This window comes from Anolis carolinensis, chromosome 1 (assembly GCF_035594765.1).
Source record: "Anolis carolinensis isolate JA03-04 chromosome 1, rAnoCar3.1.pri, whole genome shotgun sequence".
Classification (NCBI taxonomy): domain Eukaryota; kingdom Metazoa; phylum Chordata; class Lepidosauria; order Squamata; family Dactyloidae; genus Anolis; species Anolis carolinensis.
Genome location: NC_085841.1, coordinates 299,670,071 through 299,692,734, shown reverse-complemented (window position 1 = coordinate 299,692,734; position 22,664 = coordinate 299,670,071). Strand labels below are relative to the sequence as shown.

The following is a 22,664-nucleotide window of genomic DNA, read 5'->3' as shown; positions in this document are numbered from 1 at the left end:
ACATGTATCTGAAGTAAATAAGAGTACATCTACACTGTAGAAGTAATGTGAGTTGTAGTTTCAGAAGGTCTTTAGCTTTCTCTGCCGAAGAGCATTGGTGCCTCACCAACCACACGTCCCAGTATTCCATAGCTTTGAACCATGCTAGTTAAAGTCATGTTAAACTCTGCATTACTTCTACAGTGTAAGCACAACCTTAGTTTCTCTTTGCTGGGTAACTGTTTGAAAAATCGCATACATAACCAGTTCTGACATTTACTTTCTTTTAGGTTTCCTTCATGGAGTCATAATTCCAAACCAGCTCTAGTTGTGTACAAATAGTTGTTCCTGAGAAGAATCCACATTGCAATTTGGAAAGTTCAACCAGGCACAAACTTTCAGTCTACAGATTTCTCTTGCTGGATTGGGATACATATTTGTATCAATCAAGAATTGAAAATAACAGGCAACATTGTCCAGGAAGAGGAGAAGACAAAACAGAGATAGATTATTTTGTATTTGATCCTTGTTAATAGACATTACTGGTCAATGAGTTGGAAGTAGCAGATGAGAGTGACCATGTCCTCTTGGGATTTGTTATACAGAGGAAAGGGGGACCCAATGTAATCAAACTCTGGACTTTAGGAAAAGCTGGTCAGAAATGCTCTAAGAGATAGGAATTCATGGTGTATGGGGATTTCTCAAATGTGAAATATTGAAGGCACAGTTGCAAAAAAAAAAATCCTTTGAGGAAGAAAAGTCTAAAGGACTCCAGATAAGATGTGCACAGAACTTGCAGCTGAGTTGAGATTTAAGAGATGTGTGTAAGAAATAGAAAAAGAGGGAAATCTCCAAAGAAGAATAGAAATATATAGCCAGTATTTGTAGGGAGAATGTCAGAAAAGCAAAAGCTCAGAATGAACTTAGGTTGAGATGGAGAGGCTAAAAATAACAAATTCTGGATGGTATTGGTTAGAACAAGAGAAAGAGCAAGGAAAATTGTACGGCCACTGAATAGTTAAGATGGTGAAATGCTAACAGGACAGAGAAAAGATAGAATAAGGCTACATCATGTCACATGTTCCAGGAAGCTAGAGAAGAGCATAAGGTACAGCTTAAAAGATATAGAAATCCACCCATTAAAATCCAACATAGCTAAATAGATATTTAGTTACTCAAAAGACTCCTATCCTCGAATGAAATAGCTGGTCCATGTCCTCAAACTGTTCCCATTTGGCAGAGGACAGTCCCAATTAATTTTTTGTCATCCCACATTTTTAGATGCCATTTAAACTTATAACGCTCTCACTTCCTCCCACTTTGCTCTCATCTTATTTCAATTGTTGCACACTGAGTTTAAAGAACAAAAGCATTTGGGAGTCTGTTAACTCAGTAGGAGGAAGAGGAGGGGAGGGGATGGAACTGTGCCCTTCCCAGTAGGCTCAGGCAAAAGCAAACTGCTGTGGCCACTGTTACCTTGTTTGTTTTAACTCATTAGCACCTCTTGCCATCCTGACCACACTCTGATATCCCTTGGCCAAAGTTTTAACTGTGAAATGCTGAAGGATATGCTGGTTTAGTGTTTTCTGTATCCAAGTATGGCATGCTTCTGCCACCATCAAGACTCATATGTTCTGTATTGGGTCCTCTCTGTGCAATGACATCTGTTTGGGTGAGTGGCACTTCTAAGATCCTGTAGTGGGTCTTTCCCAGCTCTGCCACTCAGCCTCCTTTGGTTGGAGAGGCAGTGAAGTGAATGTAAGGCCTTCTGCTCACTAAGTCTGTGTTCTTCTACTCGTCTATATCACACCCACTTCTAAAAAGAGGTAATTATATAGTTATAGACCAGTTAGTACAAGTGGTTCGTGTTGTATTAGCAACATGGCACTGAGGATGGTAGAATTAAGACAGCTGACCACAAATACCAAAGAGAAGGCATCTGTCTCTACAGTATTTTTCAAACATACGTTTAGGCTTTTACAGGTCGAGCTCAGCTTCAAAGGAAGCAAACATCTGGCATTTGGAGCTGGTAGCCCCATAATTTGCTCAGGATCACGTAACAAGTTTTCTGAGACATATTTTCATCACCTTCTGTTCTCATGATAGCTGGCTGAAATTTTAACTAAACTCTGAATTTTATCAGGTCACTGTGCTGATGGACCAAATCAATTCCACTTTTCATTGAAGACCCAGCTGCTGCATTTACCTCCGAGTCTCCCACTTCACTGGTAGCCTGCAGAAGTTAGGACATTGGGTTCTTTTTATATGATATGCCTTTGAGCAATTTAGACAAATTTTTACTGCTTTTATTATTTTACTCTATTTTTTTTTAATCCCTGACAGGTGAATATAATGAATGTGGGCCCACTCAACAGATATATACAACAATAGGGTGTATACACTAGTGGAAGAACATAGAAATGCCTGGTGGTAAGTTTCACAACAAAGCTCTACACATGAATGCTGTCTCTTCAGCCGGTGACACAGGTCATGTCCACAATCACACTATCAATCCAGGGTGAATCACTCCAGAGCTGCCCAGATGCAAAGTGTCCCCTTTGGTGCATCCTGATAGCCTCAGAGACATCACGAGAAGCAATATCACTAACACGTTTCTACCAAAGAGCTGCTTGTGGCTGGCAACATAGCACTGGGTTTGTTGGATGTCTGGCTAATGGATGTGCCGAGATCCAACCTGCTCCAGCTGTCCACACTTACAAAACTCCAGGATCATACCAGGGCTTCCTGGAATCTCCAGGGTAAATCCTGTTTCCCCTTGAGCTGAATAAATAACTGGATGCAGTGCTTCTGATGTGAATCCAGACATGAATCATTTTGATTCCCTAAAGCAGCTGAAAGGTAAGTGCACATTATTTGGCCCTTATAGACATGCCACAGGCAACTATACATAGACATTTCTATGTGTAAAACCCCTGCTTAGGGGTCATAGGCACAAGTAATCCAACATGCAGAGCTTGGAAAAGTTACTTTTTTTAGACTAAATACCTGTAGGCATGTTGCGAATTGTAGTCCAAAAAGTATGGTTTTCAAGTTCTTTCCAAATGGCTTTACAGCCCCCACCCCTAAGTATAGAGGACATATGGGGGAAGAGGTCATGTGAAACACCCCTGAGATTACAGAAGGTAACATGACGATGGAAGAAATCAATAAAAAATTGGACAGAATAAAAGGAAACCCCAGAGGTTTCTGGGTTATTCATTCACTTCCTGCAAGAGCTGGCCAAGTTGGGACACTGAAGACAGGATGCAAACACTTCAGAAACAGATGTGGAATTATATTTCCACTGAAGAATGAGAGTTGTTTAATGGCCTGAATCCATTTACGTGTGAAATATCATCTTGGCAAAGTAATGTTTAATATGCTACTAGCTCGAATTTTGTGGGGCTTAGAAAAAATATATTCCTTTTCAAAGATGAACAGGTTAATCTTTTAATAATAGAGACCAATCATAGCTACTCCACACATGAGAAAGTGGCAGAAACATCTCTTTATGGCCATATGGAGACCATGTGTCAAGGTGTTGCATTTAATCCAGAACAAATAAGACTTTGTTGGTTTGTATCCTCCACTTTCCACTTACAGCTAGGCATACATCTTTAAACTAAAATATAGTGATGAAATGCATGTCCTTGGCCTTTTTGTGCCCTTCTAAAATAAGAGAGGCTTTAAAAAATATTGATTTGGTCTTATTTGAAAACACAGTACGATTTCCATATCCATAAGGGATATGTTCCCAGTGTCTGTAATAATGAGCCCCATTGAAGTGAATTTATTTATCGTGTCAGAAGTGAACCGAGGGTACAGTTGTAATGTATTTGGAAACAAAGTTAAAAACTTGGCATTATACTAAATGTCTTTTGACAAGTAGCTGGCCACTTGGAGTGCCTCTGGTGTTGATATAAGGTGGTCCTCCATTGTGAATGTGGCAGGGCTCAGATTGCATTGTAGTAAGTGGTCTGTGGTTTGCTCTTCTCCACACCCGCATGTCGTGGACTCCACTTTGTAGCCCCATTTCTTAAGGTTGGCTCTGCATCTTGTGGTGAATTACTTCCACTGGAAGTTACTATAGAATATTCCTAGGGAGGGTGTATTTTGCCAGATGTAGGTAGGTGCAGTCCTGCAAGTACATGGAGTGTTCAACTATTAACATATGAAACTACGAGACTATTACATCCCAAATGTGATATAAGGTGCAACATTTCCTGAATGCAAATGGTCACCAGAAACTAACAATGAATCCTTTCAGTTGCACAGGTGTAGCGCTATGATTCCACTTGGCTTGCTATGGCTGTGCCCAATGAAATTCTGAGCTTTTGTAGTAAGAGGGAGCACTACAGCTCTCAGGTTGAGAATTATAGTCCTACAACTGAGCAGTATGAAGTACACTTATATTTTAAGTATAAATACAGAAGCCATGCCTAATTATTCAGATATGTCGGTATTTCAGGGCCTATCCCTCAAGCAGAAAATAGTAACCCACCACTTTGTTAATAAAATGCATAGGTTTTGCATCCTTGCTCATCCTCTAACTCACCCCCTTTAATTATTTATGCTTTTGTTTATTTAAGCCGTAGGGCTTATTCAAACTCTAATGACAGCCGCTGTCATAATGTTCTCTAATGTATCAGCTGCTATATATTTACTTACCTATCTACTGATATCTAAATAAGCTTCTTACAGGCAAGGAACGAGTTAAGCATTTTCTTCTTCCCCCTAGTAAACTGACAATCAAGGGAAGGAGGATAAAGTCAAGGACATTTGGAGAGGAATTATTGGAACCGACTCCGGAAAATGAAGCTGGCAAACAGGGGGCCTCTCTCCCTTCGGTATCCCTTCCCAGCAATCCTGCCGGAATTTCTGCTGGGAATACCTATCAGGGTTGTGCTGCGTTTCCTCCAGTGGATTAGGCCTCCACCACCACCATGGCTGCTCCATTTCAACTAATTGTCTCCGATGTTGCCATTCCTTATCCCCTTAATGAGAAACACAACTTTCCTTCACAGCCACCGCCGCAAGAACCTGGCAGGCAAGTGGAGCCCTGAAGATCAGCAGATGTAGGACTGTAAAACAGTGGTTTGTTCTCAACTGAAATTACACAGAAAGGGCAAGTGATTCCAAACAGCTTCAGACCTGAGGTAGGCTGAGAGCAAGCAAGGCTCACACCAGTAATGAACACTGACAGGCTGATGGTTTGGTGCTGGGTTACCTAGTGCTCCAGGCAAAGAGTGTTTGCTGCGATGGGCAGCCATCTTGGTTCAGATGTTTTCCTGTGGGTTTGGTAACACTCAAAAGCCTTCAGTGCCACCCTCGGCAGAACATGACTGGCCCACCTCCTATTTTGAGTGTGATTCAGAACAACCCAAAGTGTGCGCAGAAAGCCATAAATCTCAGCTTGTGGGAAAACTGAACTCCCCAACACGAAACCCACAAATGCACCATTGGAAAATTTCCCCAAGTTCCAAGCCATACAAGGGGGGAGGGGGCAATACATTAGCAGGGTTTACACAGAGGATTCAGTTTTCACACAGGCTGTAAAACGATTTATATTTTTATTGCATACATTGGTTGAAGGTTTCATGCATATACTTTGGATATTTGTTGCAGTCATTTGGTTTAATCTCATACAATTTCATCTGGACCACAGCTGGAAGGGGAAGAGATCACTTTTCTTACACAAGATATATTCAAGAGCATAACTGTTCTTCCTCCCATGGACTTCTAATTAATAAATATATAAAAAATATAGAGATACACTGCACAATGAGTGTGAAGTGGTGTCTGAAAATCAGCTGTATGTGAAGAGATGGTGTTGTGCTGAGGAACTATTAGTTGATAAACATGTATGCTAATTGTTTGCTCAAACATAAAAAGTTCAGAAGTTATCTATGACTCTATGCTCACACAAAAGTTATTTCATATATTTTATCTTTTTTAAATTTCCATCTTAAAAATCAGTTACAGCACTCTCCCAATCCCAAATATATTGTCAGAAAAAAGGATTCTAAATCTGTTTTCACAAGAAATGCCCTCACAACCATTGGAGCTGCATGGGGCAAATGTGATCTCTCCTCCTCCTACAGCTATTTTAGGACTAGGGGAAGCCTGTTTGAAAAACAGTGAAATCTCAGTGGTTAATCCTAATAAGGATAGATTTATTTTAAGTAAACAGATTCAATTGTAAAATAAGGAGTCAATACATATGTTAATCCAACTGATTAGAAAGCTTTACTCTAGCTACTCTATTGCAACTAATAGAATCACAGAATCATAGAATAATAGAGTTGGAAGAGACCTCACGGGCCATCCAATCCAACCCCCTGCCAAGAAGTAGGAAATCGCATTCAAAGCACCCCCGACAGATGGCCATCCAGACTCTGCTTAAAAGCCTCCAAAGAAGGAGCCTCCACCACACTCTGGGGCAGAATTGTAGCCATTGTGTATTTAGGAGGAAGTACTGTTCCCCTGCCCATAACAGAGCAGCATAAAGAGGTTTTACAAATAATTTATCTATAACTGAAACAGAATTAATTTAGGTTGGCATCTACTTTCCTTCTAAAGTGATTTCCCTATCAAAATTGTCTCTGATGCATCAAAGGAAATGAGAAAATTATAATATTAATGGTCAAGAAAATATGATATATTGAGTCACTCCACTTTATTTTTAGAAATTCTATGTTTATTTTATTTTTTGTTTTTTAAAGAAAATGGTTTCACAATCATAGATGCTGATAAAGACAAAATCTCTATTAGAGAATGGAAACGCTTAGATTTTTTTTAAGGTTCGCAGTATAAAAGTACAGTGAAATGCTTTAGGACACTTATCTGATTTTATTTTAAAAGGGGACATTCAATGAGGCTTCTTTATATTAGCAAAGAGCATCAATAGTGTACCCATTCACTTAATTCTTCAGGATTTTAGATGGGTAGAAGTAGATATTTCAGATTTTTTTGCTGATTTTTTCAGTTTTTGCTGAATACTCTTTTTCAATATTGCAGCTAATTGCAGTTTCTGACAGAAGTAAAACACGTTTACTGTATTACAGTTTTACATGCTTGTGCGATGTATGTTTAAAATAACACAGGTACACATCTTAAAGACAGCCTTTGCAAAATGGTTCTAAACCATCAGATTCCATTTGACAACTACAACTCCATTTACTGAAAATTTGATATTATCCTGGTCTATGGATGTGGATATATTTACACACCCAGTAATGTATACTTTGACTCTAGAAATAACAGCAATGTAGTAAAGATTGGGGTCAGGACAAATCACAGCTTAATACTATATTGGCATAACAACTCTTCTGGAAAAAAGGGCAAACTCAAACAAGGGATTTTTTTCCGTTTAAGGCACACTGAATAGTTCTTAATAGTATAGGATCATTTTGATCCTTCCTAGTCCAGTGACTGATAGAGAAGTAGATTAGGTAAGTTTGTATGACAAATTCAAAACAATGAACAGTAGGTCCTCAATGTCCAGAGATTCTGTATTCACAGATTCAACCACTCACTGCTTGAAAATATACATCTTTTTAATCAAAGAGTAAACTTTGAATTTGCCATTTAATTAAGGGACTCCACTTTATTATATCATTATATACAATGGGGCTTGGAGAATCCATGGATTTTGGTATTGGAGTGTTTGTGTGCTGACGCCAAACACTAGCAGATACCAAGGACCCACAAAAAAGGAACTGTACCAAATGGAACAACTATCTGTCATTTTGTACAGTACTGATGTTCATCCTACAAGCTTTTAAATAACTGCACAACCAAAGTGCTTAAAAAGAAGGTACTGTGGGTGGCATTGGCAAAACACAGAAACAAGGAAGATGGCATAATTTTGAAGATGAAAAGGTAAAACCATCCAGTGAGCAGCGTTAAGGGCAAAGTATGAGGCTGAGCAGAAATACAAACTAATCCTAGAGTTGGCTGATTATATCAAGATTTAAAATAAGAGAAATCACATATTCAGGGCTGTAGAACATTAAAGCGTACAAATAAAATGTTAAGGGTGTATGCATGGTTATCCCAAGAAATGAAAAGGCATATAGAACAGTACAATTAGAGTCAATTGACCATAGTGTACCCTCAACAACAAAATTGTTGCAATGAAGCTTTCACTGATCAAAAATGTAACATTTCATACCAAGAGGACAGAGCTTCTTGCTCATTCTTTCACATGGGAGAGATTTCAAATGGGTTGCAGTAATAAGTGTCACTCAAACCAGATTCTGATACAAGAAGCCTGTATATTTCACAAGAAAGACCCTGATGTTGTGTCATCTGTTTGCCATGCACTGCAATTTTTTTTAGCCAAAAGTACAGTGAAGGTTGTGATCTAAAAACAGCATTAGAACAAAATGTGTTATTAAACACTCTTCCATAAAATACTAGACGATCTGCATTGTAAATAATTCCTGAACACTTTGAATTGGAACATCCCATTAAAGCTAGTGTTTGATCAGCAGCAAGAACACTTTTTACCAGGTAGTATTTCCTGTCTCTGGCTTGAGGTCTGTGGTGTTTATCAACTTAATTCATTCAGGCTCAAATGAAGAGAATTATTAAGATTCCTGGTATGCCCCCAAATAATTATGTACAATTAGTGGGAAAATAACTTCTGACAACAAAAGCTGACCGGGCCTCAAAAAGTGTATTCCCTTAATTCAATTGGAATAGCATAATTCTGATGCAAAGAGGGAAATCCTTTCTTATTCTAGATATGATTCAGCTTATGTAGCAAGAAAATATTTGATTGTTCCACTTAAAAGGTAAAGAAATAAACTAATAAGAAATAAACATCTTTTATTTATAGTTTATTTATAGTAAGGTTGTCCTAGCCAAAGGAAGAAAAGTGTAGGTCCACACATCTGATTAAGAGTTTTGGATAGCTTAGAGATCTTGTGTGTCTCAGTCCATCTCATATGGTGTTGCGTTATTTCAATTATTATATGTGAGCTATTCTCAATTCACAATAAACTCTTTTTCAGAGGGTGAGATGGGACAGTGGATTTTGAAATGTAAGAATATGTCCCTCTCATCATTCCCAGAACATGTTCTTCAAAGCTTTCAAGTTTACTTTACCATCAATCACTTATTTAATGGGTTTTAGTTATCTTGTGGCACTTAATTCTAAACAGGAAACCACTGTAACATTCAGAAGATAAAAAGATTAGAACAGTTTATTTCTATTACCTGTCAGTGTATTGCACACATACCCAATCCAAGTGAATGATAGAAACTCCTTCCAGAAACAGCTTTCAGAATCTGCAGATCATTTTTTGACAGAAAAAATCTGAAGTATAAGCACCACTTCTTTAAATGCTACATGTATGCACTGATCATATTATCTGAACTGAACATGATTCCACTATAGTAAGGAAATGGGAATGAGACATTAACCAAGTGTGAAACTGCGTCCCTCTCCTCTATGATGACAGAAAACAAGAAATGAACAAGTTTATTCAATAAAGGGAAGTTGGAATGATATTTTATACTACCAAAATTGCATTTTGGTAATCAGAACATGAATCCAACAAATGCTACAATATCTTTCTTTTTGTACCTCACTGAACAAAAAGTCTGGCAAACTTGTCGTAAAGTCAATGCTAATCTTGGCTCTCAAAGGAGGCAAGTAAGTCAACTGTGTGCAGAAGAGGCAGACGAGTTCTGTGCAAAACAGGGAGAAGCCTGAAAAGAAGTTAGCAATGTACCCTTGCCCTGGTTTTAAAACGTAAAAGATTTCAGTGATAACCAGCGACTTTAGAAAAGAAATATTGTAATTTCTATGGAACAAACAGCTGCCTGCCATTTCAGTAGACCCAAGTGGAAAATAGCAGTGTTCGCTTTGAGACTGTACAGAGATCGCTACTTTGCCATGTTTTGAAGAGTCTTGTGCTTGAGTCATACCAGGAATGGAGATCTGTCTCTGTGACTTCTCGGAGTAACACATCCTGGCACATTTCTCTAAAGCGCGATGCTTTCCTTAGCATCAGTCCTCTTTCTGAATTGGAGCTCAGTGTCGTCCAATCCAATTTTGATAACAGCTATTCTTCACAAGCTTCCAATGTTAGGAAAGCTTTTCAGTTTTTCAGGGAAGTCGTCTTTGTACAAGACCGGATCAGCCCGGTGCTCCACCACTTTCAAAGGCATAGTCCCGAAGACAGAGGCAAACTTGTTAATGCATTCAGACCTAGGAAAAGAAATAATGGTCTGATTAGCAACAGAACTACCTCACTGTACATTTAACTGTGCACTACTTATTAGCTAGCTCACAGTAACCCAGTGTTCACTCAAAGTGTCCTGTCCACAAAAGCTACCAGTGATAAAGGGAAATTATGTATGCTGAAGGAGTTGTCCATAAACTTTGAAAAGTCTGGTGATGGCACAATTTTTTTGTAAGTTATAGCCTACTTTGTCAGAGGGAGCAAACAGGAGTTGGAGCCTCCCCCAGTACAGGATTTGGCAGAGACGTGAACTTCTTTGATTGAAGCAGTTAATCAGAGCAAAGAGAAGAGAGATGCTGTCAGCTGCACATGTGCAGAAAGAGGTCAAAACTTCCTTGCTCCCTCTCCATCAGAATTCCAGGCATTCTTTAGGCAATGTACATGCTGTAAATGAGGGTAGATTAGCTGCCAACATATCCCTTAAAGGGCCACTGTCAGGTCAAATTTGGCTCAGCACAGAGCTTGCAAAAATAAGCATGTAGGAAACCAAAGGAATACGGAAATATTTCATAGCCATTGTTTTTTAATTTTTAAAATACCCACTAGAGAAAGGGTTTCCCCCCATACTCGTAAGATAAACAAGTACTTGCACTGATTGTTCCTGAAAGCTTAAAACACAACATTTCTTTACAAACCAAAATCTGAAATGGACTGGTTTATTTTCATTGCTCAAGCTAAGCGAAATAAAGTATTTTTAAAAAAGCATGTTAGATGCTGACTTTGCCATTTACTGATCCACGAGACACAACAATGATAGAAATAAGGAATGCAACAGATTTCTTTTAGAAATAGAACTGTCAGAATTCTGATACCTAGAATGTATCTAAGTACATCTTTCTGGATGCTTGGCACACTATGTATGTTAATAGAGTCAAGGCCTACACATAATTTTTTCAACAGACACAGTGTGATTCCTTCTTTTTCATTCTTTTTTAAAAAAAATATTTACGATACTTATTAAGTACTAGAAAATTTATTCCACAGAAGCATGTCAACATTCTTTACTAGGTGGACTGATTCTTGCAACATTTTCAGTCTACATAATTTTACCTTCACTTCCTTTGTGTAGCCCACCCTTTCCCTAGCACACTTGAGCAATCCATGCTAGAAAGTTGAGACAGCGTCATGGTGGAAAACATTTTAAACAGGGAATGGGATGATGACCAAAACAGTAATAACACTATGAAAAAGTAGCCTAGGTTGAGGGAACAAGAGCAGTTGTCATGAAGATCATGTAGAGCAAAGCTTCTTAAACTGTGTGTGGTGGCCTGAAATGGGATCACTGTAACTTAATGCGACAGTCCCAAAAAAACTGGCAACAGTAAAAGTTTCTGAATGCCAGCTAGTGGCTATTGTAGACATTTACACGAATCTGCTAAGAACAACATATTATTTACAGTGGACTCTGTGGAAAATGCTTCAGCTACACCTTCATAAAAAAGAAAACCAGTCTGTTAAGCAAGCCTTGCAAATGCTGATTTTGAAATAAAGGAAATCACCAGCAGCTAAATAGTTTTAGACCAAAAGCGGGCAACAGCGACCGTATTGTCCGTAGCTTTAAACAACTCCTCCTCCGTACATGAGGCAGGACATTGTGGGCAAGCATATATATGCAGAGTTGTTTGTTCTGCTCCACAGTCACACAAGGTGGAGGATTCTTCCAGGTAGTGCCACCTCACCAAGTTGTCTTTTGATCTGCCCACTCCGCTTCTGAGTCTGTTTAGGGACTTCCAAGTTGCCCATTCTTGGTTTGCCCCTGGAGGAAGATCCTCATGGGGGCCCATCCAGTTGGAATTGCCAGGTTTAGCTGCCCAGAGAGACACCCTTGCTGCTGCTGGAGGAACATCAAGAGGAGTGGTGGTTCTCATGAAGCCCTTCCTTGATTTGAATCTAGTGGGAGGAGGCTGATAAGTCATGCAATGGGTGGCTTTCACAATGTTCGACCTTATTTCTCTCACAGTTAGCAGCAACTTCCTGTCGCATGTCAGGAGGGGCAATGCCAGCTAACTTGTAGAGTTTATCAACAGGTGTAGGTTTAAGGCATCCTGTGATTATTCTGCATGTTTCATTCAGTGCTATGTCCACCTGCTTTGCATGGGCAGACTTGTGCCAGACAGGACAGGCGTACTCAGCAGTTGAGAAATACAAGGGCAGGGCTGATGTTCTTATTAATTGTGGGTCTGCACCCCATGCACTGCCAGTAAGTTTCCGCAGGATGTTGTTGTGTGCAGCTACTTTATGCTTGTTGTTCATGCAGTGTTTCCTATATGTTGGGGCCGGGCTGTGGCGCAGCTGTTGAGCAGCTGCCTTAAATCACTCTGACCATGAGGTCATGAGTTTGAGGCCAGCCCGTGGCGGGGTGAGCACCCGTCAATTAAAAATAAAAAATAGCCCCTGCTCGTTGCTGACCTAGCAACCCGAAAGATAGTTGCATCTATCAAGTAGGAGATAAGGTACCACTTATAAAGTGGGGAGGCAAGATTAACTAATTTACGACCTGGAATGAGGAAGTGCCGTCAGTGTGGATGATGAAGCAGCTGCTCCCCCCTGTGGCCAGAATCGAACATCCCCTCAGAAGAACGTTAACTTGCCTCTGCGTGTGTCTCTCAGTCTCTGTTTGATGTGTTTATGGGCATTGAATGTTTGCCCTATGTGTGTTATAATGTGATCCGCCCTGAGTCCCCTTCAGGGTGAGAAGGGCGGAATATAAATACTGTAAATAAATAAATAAATGTTAGTGTTCGATCTAAGGTGACACCACGGTATTTAGGATGGAAACAGTGTTTGAGCTCTTTGCCTTCCCAAGTAACCTTCAGTTTCCTGTTGGCTTCACGGTTCCGTAGGTGGAAAGCACGCACTTGTCTTGGAAGTGTTAGGCTTCAGGTGGTTCTCTTTGTAGTAGCTGGAGAGATCTTTCAAGGCATTGGTGAGTTGGTTTTCAACTGTTTCAAAATCTTTTGCTTGTGTTGTTAGGCCAAGGTCATCAGCATATATAAAACGCTTTGTGAGTGGTAGTTGTGGCTGATCGTTTGTGAAGATGTTAAATAAGGTCGGTGCAAGAACGCTGCCTTGGGGTAAACCATTCTTTTGCCTCCCCCATCTACTTTTCCAGCCCAGAAACTCCACATAGAAGCTGTGGTTTTCCAGGAGGGTCTGGACAGTTTTTGTTAAGTCAAAGTCCTGATGGATATGGTAGACTTTATCCAACATTTTTCTATGTTGCACTGTGTCATAGGCTGCCGTAAGGTCCACAAAAACTGTTCCCATCATGCAGCCTTTCTCATAGCCTTCCTCAATATGCTCAGTCAGATGAAGAATTTGACCTGTGTAATTTTTCCCTGGTCTGAAACCTGCTTGTTGTGCAATAAGCTTGGGTTCGATAACAGGTCTTAATCGATTTAATAGCATCCTCTCATATACTTTATATAGATGACATAAGAGAGAGATTGGTTGGTAGTTCCTGGCATTGGAGGCATCTTTACCGGGTTTCAAAATGGCAATTATCTTAGTTTTCCTCCATACTCCTCCATACACACATTTGCTAAAGCTGCAAGGACCATTTTCAGTTCTCCTTTGGGTTAGAAGAGGTCTATATGCGTGCAAGTTTTAATCAGCAAACATTAGAAATAATAATAATAATAATAATAATAATAATAATAATAATAATAATAATAATAATTGTGCGGTTTTCTGGCATTGTATATTTTTGCCGCTTCTGTGACTGTTCATTTGGGTTTTGATGATTCCGTAGCCCACTTGTCGATGGATGTCCAGAATCAGCAGCATCCACCGCGGTCCTTTTTATCCTGGGTGACGACCGAGCCAGTATAGACTTCGTTTTGGTTTGATTCTCCATAATGCTAATGGGTTAGGTGCTCTTGGTTCCATTCCTCAGCTGAGGCCTCTCTGGCTTGGTTGGACCTGCCGGTAGTTACACTACCGCCAGCACAGCCCTCAGCGTCCTCGGAATGGTTAAGCCCCCCCCACCACGTCAAGTACCACCTTCCAGCAGCAAAGAACTGGTGGGATCACAAACCTGCAAAACTATTGGAAAATGAACATGCAAAGATACTGTGGGACTTCCGAATCCAGACTGACAAAGTTCTGTAACACAACACACCAGACATCACAGTTGTGGAAAAGAAAAAGGTTTGGATCATTGATGGTGCCATCCCAGGTGACAGTCGCATTGACGAAAAACAACAGGAAAAACTCAGGACCTCAAGATTGAACTTCAAAGACTCTGGCAGAAACCAGTGCAGGTGGTCCCGGTGGTGATGGGCACACTGGGTGCCGTGCCAAAAGATCTCAGCCGGCATTTGGAAACAATAGACATTGACAAAATCACGATCTGCCAACTGCAAAAGGCCACCCTGCTGGGATCTGTGCGCATCATCCGAAAATACATCACACAGTCCTAGACACTTGGGAAGTGTTCGACTTGTGATTTTGTGATATGAAATCCAGCATATCTATCTTGTTTGCTGTGTCACAATAATAATAATAATAATAATAATAATAATAATAATAATAATAATAATAATAATAATAATCGGCACACTGGGTGCCATGCCAAAAGATCTCAGCTGGCATTTGGAAACAATAAACATTGACAAAATTACCATCTGTCAACTGTAAAAGGCCACCTTACTGGGATCTGCATGCATCATCCGAAAATACAGTAGAGTCTCCCTTATCCAACATTCGCTTATCCATGTTCCGGATTATCCAACGCATTTTTGTAGTCAATGTTTTCAATACATCGTGATATTTTGGTGCTAAATTCGTAAATACAGTAATTACTACATAGCATTACTGCATATTGAAATACCTTTTCTGCCAAATTTGTTGTATAACATGATGTTTTGGTGCTTAATTTGTAAAATCATAACCTAATTTGATGTTTAATAGGCTTTTTCTTAATCTCTCCTTATTATCCAACATATTCGCTTATCCAATGTTCTGCTGGCCCGTTTATATTGGATAAGTGAGACTCTACTATACATCACAGTCCTAAAAACTTGGGAAGTGTTTGACTTGTGATTTTGTGATACGAAATCCAGCATATAGATCTTGTTTGCTGTGTCATACTATGTCTTTGTGTCAATAATAATAACAACTTTATTTTTGTACCCCACCTCCATCTCCCCAAAGGGACTCGGGGCGGTTTACATGGGGCCAAGCCCAAATAACACAGTAAAAATGTAATTACATTATTCCGACTCTGGAACACCCTCTCCAAGGATCTCAGACAGGCCCCTACATTGGCAGTCTTCAGAAAGAACTTGAAGACCTGGCTGTTCCAATGTGCCTTCCCAGATTAATAGGAAATCTCCAATACCAAGTCCCATAAGCACTTTATTAGAATTAAGATCGCATATCGCACTCTGCACTTGCCCTATAAGCCTTATATATCACCTGTCACATCAGCACTTTTAATCTTGTACCCATTACTCTGGCCCGGCCCAGTTCTATTGTGTTTTAGCATATTGTTATTGCTTGTTGTTTATACTGTTTTAATTGTTTTTAATTTGCTTTTTGTTTTGTATTGTTATATTGTGTGTTGAGGCCTTGGCCTTTGTAAGCCGCATCGAGTCCTTCGGGAGATGCTAGCGGGGTACAAATAAAGTTTAATAATAATAATAATAATAATAATAATAATAATAATAATTACATAAAAATGCAATTCAACAATGTAGACAGAATAACACAACAACATTACAGCAATATATAAAAGAGCATCAACCAGCAACCAAGGCAGTTTCCAAATGCAAACAATAGTAAAAGTGCTGTAACATCAGCATGTTAGTTCTTTAATATCCTGTGTGAAATGAACTTCAACTTGATCTCCTCCTTGGGAAGGGTAGGTATCTGCATGACAAAAGCTATTGATATAAATGGTAATGTGGCATCCTGTAAACCAAGTGGATATTAAAGCCAAATGTGCTTTCTATCCTTTAGGCATGGCACATCTGGATCAAAGATGGAGCATCAACACAAGCTGACAAGAGAAATATTGCCTGCACACTACCAAAGACAGAATGGGTATGTCCACCTACATTCATTCCCTCCCCTCTGAAATAAGTTGATTCTCATCACTATCTCCATTTAGATGTACTGGGGAATTGATGGCAACAAGGTGCAGTTTTAGAATTTTCCAGATTTGAAAAACTAGACACAAGATCTAAATGAGAAACAACTATCACACTAGAGCTTGGATCCACTTTAAATCCATTTTAGGGAGGGGGCTTTAAACAGCTAAGCCAGACAGGTCCTGGGCCTCACCAAACTACAAACCCCAGAATTCTACAGGAGACAGAAACCAAATTTAAAATTGATAAATGCTCAAGTGTGATGAGGCCCTTAGATAGATTTTGCCCTTTGATATTCTGATGTAAAGATACTAACCTCAAAATGAAGAATATTCAGCTAGTTATTCTCACCTCTATAGATCCCAAATTCTGTATGGACTTATTTACAATTGCCAGACAGGAGAAGCTCCTGCCATTTCCTGTCTTTCAAAACTGAAACAAGTTGCAGCCTAATTAGAATATGGAAGGATTTTTTTTGAAAGCTTCATTTATTTGTAAGGCTCATGATGTAGTGTCTGAGTCCCTTGTTAAAGAAATACGATAAGGCTTTTTCACACTTAAAGTTTGCAAGGAATCCACCACATCCCTTAGGAAACTATTCTATAGCATAAGATGACAAGATTAAGCACTCCTTCCTGATGGCTTTTCCTGAATTTAATCCCCTTATTTCACATTATGTATCCTTATACCCCTCTAAATAGCTTATCGCCATGCTTGTTGTTTACACATTTAAATACTTGGACACTTATACTTATTTAGTTATTTCTTATCCAGGCTATATATACTTGGCTTAATCTCATCTCATAAATCAAGCTTTCCTACAGCCTATGACAGTATCCGTTCCCGCAGTGATGGAAAGAACATAAAGTGAAAATAAAATTCTCATTATAAGATTGCAGGAAAGGAACAGCACATACATAATAGGATCCTCCAAGAAGTGACCAACAGGACACCTACATAAAACTAGAGAACTTTGAAATATGCTAAAATGTCCATACATAATGCAATTTGTTTTTAGGCACATGTAATATTAGTATTCTCCAACAGCCGTAGTAGCACACAGTAAGCATCACTGAACCTTATTTCTGAAAAGAGTATTATAAGCTTTTAACAATCAACCACAAAACAAATATAGAAGAAATGGAAAGGAGCATTCTATCTTAATAGCTGCTAGCAATATTAGATTTTTTGATAAATGCTTTCATAATAAAAAAAATTATTGATTTCTATATCTACATACTGCTATTTTAGTCATCAGGGCTCAGGTAATTATTTCTACACTTTATTCCTGGTCTTCTAATTTATTCTTGATTTTATTTCTTCACTCAAATAAGACCATTCACTTTAATTTATTTGAAATAATGATTGCATGCACTATTGCAATACACCCATATTGTGAACGTGATCACCCATATGAACAATTTACAAAAAAGCAAAACAAAAAACAGAGCTGCTGAGTTTGAGATTTTCAACTGATGTAATGACCAACTCCTGTTTCATGTTAAAATCTCTGTGGTGGATTAGATTTACATAACAGTACTTCCCAAATGAAGCACTTCTAGAGGGTGGCCCTTAATTACTGTACAGCCCTAAAGCTGTTCTGCAATCCCTGCTCCCCAGCCCCAAAGGCTACCTCTAATCAGACCAACCCCATCAAGTGGGGTTACATTACAATTTACTATTTAAACTGTCAGCTCCCCAATACCCATTTTAAAAAACCAGAACTAGGCTTTAAGAAACTACTGATTTATTTCAGGTTGAGGAGAATAGGCAGAAGTCCTTGAAGCTCCTCAAGAACCCAAGGGGCAAAAAATTGGCTTCTTGGACCTGTTACCATCACAGATGCATTTCATTCTAATTAAATATAAACTGAATATGAAATAGTGGGAACAGAAAAGGGAGAACAGCTCACCTTTCTACCATGTGTGTCTGGTCTAGCGATAGCCCATCGATGGCTGTACATTCTGGACATTTGAATTTCTTTCTGGGGGTCACCTGATCAAAGTCAACACGATAACAACATGGTTAATAATGCAGACATTAATCCCCTTGCTCAGACAAGCAGGCCCTTGCACATATTTGACATGTAAGTCAAACTCAAGGAGGAAAAACATTTATGACATTTTGTTCCATCTGGCCTAGTTGATTGCAAAGCTTGCAATGGCCCAATAAAAAAAGGCTTGGAGGGGTTTCGCCTTCTGTAAGTGGAAAGTAGTGGTGATGACAAGCTCCTTAATTCCTGTTTAATGACTGTTTTCTCACTGCCAAGGTCCCTGTATAAACACCATTTGTTCTTGCAGCCATAAGAGCGATGAAATATAGCTTCCCATACTTCACCGTAACCTTAATCCAACAGACACACTTTGCTCGCTTAATAGCTGACTGGCAAACTCTATGAGGCTCTCCCAACTGCACTGAGGTGCCAAATTACTCTGCAGTGCCCCTACACAGTTCAGCAGCTCTCACAGAAAATATACATGCTTTATCTTCTAAGGCTTTTCTAGGAAACACAACCACTGGTCTGGCTAAATGATGATGGACAGGCAGGAAAGCCGACCCTGCTAATTGAAGTAATGCCTGGAGGCCTCTAAATCTCATTCTGAGTTGACACGCTTTGAAATGAGCAGACAAAGTGAACATCCAAGCCAAAAAAATGTGTTGGAACATGTCAAGGAATTAATTGGGGGATAAAAATTCATTAAAACTGATCTTTCAATTAACATTCTTGCAATTAACATTCTCATAAATGAGTTGCTACAATTGAGACAGAATAGGAACAGGATGAGTTCAGATTTTTCCTCGTCTTAATTATGTTCAGTAAATGTGCACTCTCACATATTTATCTGATTTGAATGATCACAGCCCAGCAGAGCATGCATGATTTATTATCCCAGTGTCTAACTAATGACAAGGAAATGGGCTCTTTGCAAGTATGTGGGACTATCCCAAAAGGAAATTAGGAGAGAGGGACAAAAATAGACTGTTGTATTCAGCATAACACTAACAATTTATGTCACTGTAATGTTACCTAGTTGAAGAAAACTTTACCTTAATGACTGCTTTCCCGGTGACATTGGCAACTAGAAAATTCATGGCAATGTCTTCACAATTCATATGAGCATCCACCCAGTTCTTGATGTCCCCTGGCATTTTGTATGTGTACAAATAGTTAAAATACTGCAGAAAGGGGGAAAGTGTAGAAAGGGAATTTATGAATATATACAATCAGTTGCAGGCTTCTTATAAGGTCAGTAATAGAAACAAACAAGACATCTTGAAAGTAATGGAATTATATATAAAAGTTATTTAAACATTGCTTTCAGGGTAGCTTTCACAAATTCAAATTACAGTAATTTAAAAAATGCTTTGCTGAGTTCAATGGGGCTCATTCCGCCACAAGTGGTGTCTTTTAAATCATGCTGTTGGCTGCATTTACTGTGATCATTACCGTATTAATATAATCTATTAATGTATCCGCTGCTTATGGTGCTGTCTGTAGTTAACAGCTTATTTAAATTGTATGTTACTATTGAGGCTTTAAAAACCTAATTGGTTCTGAATATGTCAGTAGAAGAGGAAGGTAGATTATACTATTACTGATAAAAAACACAATAAAGCAACAATTAAAACAAAAACATAAATGTAAACATCATTGAAATTTTTAAGACTTTTTAAAGAGGGATTGGTATTGAAAAGGCAAATTAAACACTAGACAAACTGAAAATGATACCATTGAAAGGAGTATACTAGATCAGCAAACTAAAAAGCAGAAAATTTCTAACCAGAGATTAGAAATGTTACTTTTTAAATGATATCTGCCCAAAATCCTCCAGCCACATGACTGCTGGAAAAGACATCTGGGGGTATTCCAAATTGTAATTGAAAAAGAAACTTCCCCAAGCTCTGTTGAAAAGGTTGTCTCTGCTCATCACCACTCACCTAACTTTGAAAAGTGGGGCATTTGGAGAAAGGTCTGTGAGGATGAAAATAGCACATAGAAAGCAATGCGAATACAGACTGCTCTTTAACACAGTATATGCTTTATTATACCATTATTCTTAAACAGAGGATGGATGGCCATCTGTCAGGGGTACTTGGAGCTAGACTAGATGTAGTCTCTTCCAACTCTAAGATTCTATTATTCTTTTTGATATTTCACTTTTTGATTTTCACTGTATAACTGATGCATCAATTTTATCATGTGTAAGATTTATCCCTATGACATTACTGTCTGCGCTCTTAGGGCACACACTATCAGATCAGTGGTCTTAACAAGACAGAGTATGTATTCACTCAGCAAGTTACAATCTTAATTTTACTTTGACAGTAAATCAACATCACATCTCTATTTCAGTTCACATGCTTCACTAAGTATTTTTTGAAAGTTCTGAGCATGGTAACAGCTCAAAATGACAGACTCGGTATACTACATAACTAGTTCTACGTACCCATGGATTTCCACTCCTCAAACACAGCCTCTCATGGCAAGTGACTTCTAAAACTGGGGACTAAATCAATTGTTAGGGCCAGCTAGAGCATACTCATTGAATTCATAGCAATTTGGCAAGATAACCATTAAGGAAGTTCCATGGGTTCAACAGACCAATTCCAACTGGGATTAACAACTAGATTTAGTTCAGAGAATAGTCAGTACTGCCATATATTCTTAACACATCAGCCTATAAAGATGTTGTGAATGTGATGGGAGGAGCAGGAAAGTGGTTTATGTTTGACATGTTGTAGAGAAGTTATTCTTTGACATTTTATCAAAAAAGCATCATCAAGAGAATGCAGTCTTTTTCTACATCACTTCTATCATTTGCAAGAAATAGAAGATTAATATTACTTGCTAAGCCTCCCTGAATATTCATATAAAGGTTGTGATACAAATATTTTAATAAATAAAATACTTACTATTTTAATCCACTTTTGGTATATAAGACCTTTTAACTCAGCCACTGCTTCATATTTATGCCATATGTCTTTGAAGCCATATAGCTTACCTTATGATAAAATGCTGCTCCTGTCAGCACCATTGAAACTTCATTGGTCCATTCTGACTCATATTTCCATTTACTTGTTTCATGGTCCCACAGGTGGAGGCGACCAGGATAGCCAACTAATCTGTCAGGAAACTCTCTCCACACCTGCAGACAACAACCAAGATGTTATAGTGGCATTGCTCTAAAATGGAAGAATTTGATTGAGTAGGATTGTATTTTTTAAAAATCAGTTAACAGAGATAATACATTATTAGAGAACACAGAAAAGCATTCTACATGCTGCAGACCACAGAGGTGCAAATCCAAGTTTCCTTAAGCTCTCTCAACAACAGGTCTGAGCTTTATGTATCCCATAAAGTATTCTTATCATTTTATTTATTTATTTCTAGTATTTCTACCCCACCCTTCTCCCCTGGGGGACTCTGCTGCCTCTCTTTAAAAAGGCAACTCTGCAAGTTAAAATCGCCATCTGCTTTTTTCAAGAAACACCTCAGAGAGATCCTGCCTTTGTGAGAATGGCTGTTTGTGCTGGTGTGCAAGGCACTATCACAGAAGTATTGTTATCTTCTCATTTGTTGTGACAATGTGCCCCAGCCTCATGCTTGCCATAGCCTATAGGCAAATTTGAGCTGACCTTCTGTCCATGTTATTGTGGCACAAGCACTGACTGCTACATGATCCTCTGCTGCCACTGCAGTGGTTAGTCAGGTTCTGTTTGAGTACACCTCTTTGTGAAAGAAGCTCTTACAGTAGATCCAGGAAGAAACTGTTTCTTTCATCCCATAGCAAGATATCTCCCCCATGATCTATGCCACTGCTCTGTGAAATTGCTTTGAAGGATTTGTCCACCTTAAGAACAGACTGATGGATTGTGAACACTGAAGGGGAGATGGGAACCACCTCTTCCTGAATCCAGTTTCCATCTCTAGAGGAACCCAACTGGATTCTAGTCTTTTCTCTCCCCCCCCCCCCTCGCAACAGTCAAATCTGTTGACTTCCCATAAACATATACTCAAACTACAGCTTTCTTCTTCCCATTATCTCACACAGCATATATTTTCAACATCTATCCAAGCATGAGTACAGGATGTCAGTAGGATTAAGGTGTCAGGAAATTTCTAAAAAGCCACTGTGTTCTGTATTTGACAGCATGTTCCACTTGAGAATACTTGGGTGTTACACTAACCATGACACTGATGCCCATCAGATTTAGCAAAGAAACCAAAAAGAATCCTAGACCCGCTGTATAATTTCACATATTCATACAGGAGTAGGGCGGACACCTCTACGCCAATGTGAAAGTCTATTTGTTCCTTATAGAAACTGACTATGTATAT

The 22,664-nt window shown here is 39.0% G+C and overlaps 1 protein-coding gene across 1 annotated transcript in view; it reads right to left on the bottom strand.

Moving 5' to 3' along the window:
• Positions 1-6,654: 6,654 nt before the first annotated feature.
• ext2 (exostosin glycosyltransferase 2) overlaps positions 6,655-22,664 on the bottom strand; it is a 98,355-nt gene continuing 82,345 nt past the window's right edge. Inside the window, exons 10-13 of the mRNA XM_003214625.4 lie at positions 21,328-21,471; positions 19,373-19,501; positions 18,237-18,319; positions 6,655-10,198 (exon numbers count right to left, since the gene is read on the bottom strand). Of these exons, the coding sequence (XP_003214673.1) occupies positions 10,060-10,198; positions 18,237-18,319; positions 19,373-19,501; positions 21,328-21,471 (495 nt within the window). The 3' untranslated portion in view covers positions 6,655-10,059. The remainder of the gene's footprint in view (positions 10,199-18,236; positions 18,320-19,372; positions 19,502-21,327; positions 21,472-22,664) is intronic.